The sequence below is a fragment of the Nematolebias whitei genome, chromosome 17, assembly GCF_014905685.2.
Source record: "Nematolebias whitei isolate Nwh7 chromosome 17, NemWhi1, whole genome shotgun sequence".
NCBI lineage: Eukaryota > Metazoa > Chordata > Actinopteri > Cyprinodontiformes > Rivulidae > Nematolebias > Nematolebias whitei.
The window spans coordinates 37,063,208-37,065,199 of NC_056514.1; the positions used below are offsets into that span (position 1 = coordinate 37,063,208).

Genomic DNA, 1,992 nt, shown 5'->3' on the forward strand with positions numbered 1-1,992 from the left:
ATCACGAGTTCTTCTCTTCCCGTGATGCTTTGCGCTTCAGTTTTGCTCTAACCGCGCAGGGAGAAGGTTGTGGAGGAAGTTTTTGTTTTTTTCCGGTCTTGTCGGCTCCTCAGCAAAAATTATGGAGAGCGATTATACGGACGGTGTTATATATTTTTAAACTGTGCTCGCCGAGTTTACAAGAATTCACGGAGATTACGTGTCTTTTTTTGGGGGGGGGGAGCTAAATGTGTTAGCCAGCCTGTTTGGGTAAGGAAGCTACTGTTTAAGATGCACAACTAAGATAACGTTGGTTCGTCGTTAAAAATTGCGTTTTCGCTTTTACGTTAACATTTTTGCACTTATCCTACGTGAGCCGTCGTTTAAAGAGGCAATTTTTTAAATTATCTATGACTTATTTAACGCCTTTGTTGGAGCTTTAATGCTCACAGTTGCATTAGCAAATATTTGAAGCAGTTTGTTGAGTTGATCACGTTTAGATGGTGCTACATTATTAGCAGCAAAATCTGCTGTTGCATAAATAAACCTGTGGTCATAGCTGGGCTTAGTAATAAAATCAGCCACCTTCTGTTTGGAGGGAACCAGTTTTTTTGTTTGTTTTCTGATTTGATTTCACAAAGCTCTTTAGACTGAGGAACTTGCACTTCCCTGCAGACTGTGTTTAATCAGAGCCTCACATGACTTCAAGTGGTTACTTATAGGCACCATGAAGTTGCAGAAATATGTCACAGTGTTAGATCCTCGTGATGAGGACAAAAAAAAAAAAAAAAGCAATCCTGTGCCAGGAACAGGAAGTAGAGAAGGAAGAAGCTGCTGAAATACAGTCTTGAACTATTTGTCCTTAATGTCACATGACACAGATGTTTACTACTGACACTTACTTGTTTGCTTCTTGTACATATTGTTTTGTAAGAGAGTTTTTCTGGGTGTTTTAGGTTGCCATTTGGGAGTGAACCTTCCTCAGAGCTACCATGATGCTCGCCACACAGATGCCAGAAACGCCACAGGCGGCTAAAGATGTCAAACAGGTAAAAGCCGCCGTCTCTTGGACGTCCTGCTTTGTTCTTTGCCTCTGGTGAAAAGGTTGCAACGCTAAAGAAGAGATGATTTTTTTTTTTGTTGATTTATCGGCGTTCATGGAGTTCAGCAAACCTTAAACGCACTCCACTTGCCTCCTCTACGTGCCTTAATTAGTTTTGTAGTAATAATACTCCAGATTTAAAAGATGTTGTCACATATTTAAATCTAAAACAAAAGCAACAAAGTACAACAAACAAGCTGTTATTTAACTAGCCATTGGTTAATTAATGATTATGGGGATTTGCTCTTAGATGTGATTGCAGACTAATCACTGAATGGTGCTTACACAACCTTAGCAGCACTACTTCTAAACACATTTATATCATTTTAACTGCGTTATAAGTAGCTCTGTAAAAAGCTGTGTGTTTAGCGCTGTCAAAAGGAAATGGAGTTTTAGTTCAATAGGTAAGGTTTAATGACTTTGACACCACAAGCACTGGAAAAAGTATTACCCTAAAACACAACAGTTAAATAGAAATGGAGATTTACTGGATGAGCATTGTTGTCTAAGAGTTTGATGTGGGATGGGCGTAGATCAGCCGTTTCCTTTTCTCTTGTTTTTTTGTTGTTTGTAATTGCATTTTTACGACTAAAATTAAATTAGTCCTTTCGTACAGTTAAGATGAAGAAATGCTACTTTGTGTTAACCATGGTGATGTAAGTTTTTCCCCACTGGCGCATAGATTGGTGTGGTGTCACCACTTGAGGGAAACGTGTAAAAAGATTCTTCTTTCGGCTGTTCCCTCTTCCACAGCGAGTCGTCCTCCTCGATCTTGCTCTGTCCTCCGCATCCTCAGTCCTTAAGTTTAATGAACTGCACATATGTTGCTTTAATAATGAAATGCACCTAAACTGTAGTTTTTAATTTTTTTTTAACAATTCAGCGTGACTTCAATTTATTGCTTTTTATAT

At 38.8% G+C, this 1,992-nt stretch overlaps 1 protein-coding gene across 1 annotated transcript in view; it reads left to right on the forward strand.

Annotated features, from left to right (window-relative positions):
• The first annotated feature begins 211 nt into the window (after positions 1 to 211).
• plekhm1 (pleckstrin homology domain containing, family M (with RUN domain) member 1) overlaps positions 212 to 1,992 on the forward strand; it is an 18,290-nt gene continuing 16,509 nt past the window's right edge. Inside the window, exons 1-2 of the mRNA XM_037691225.1 lie at positions 212 to 249; positions 936 to 1,028. Coding sequence (XP_037547153.1) covers positions 972 to 1,028 — 57 coding nt within the window. The 5' untranslated portion in view covers positions 212 to 249; positions 936 to 971. The remainder of the gene's footprint in view (positions 250 to 935; positions 1,029 to 1,992) is intronic.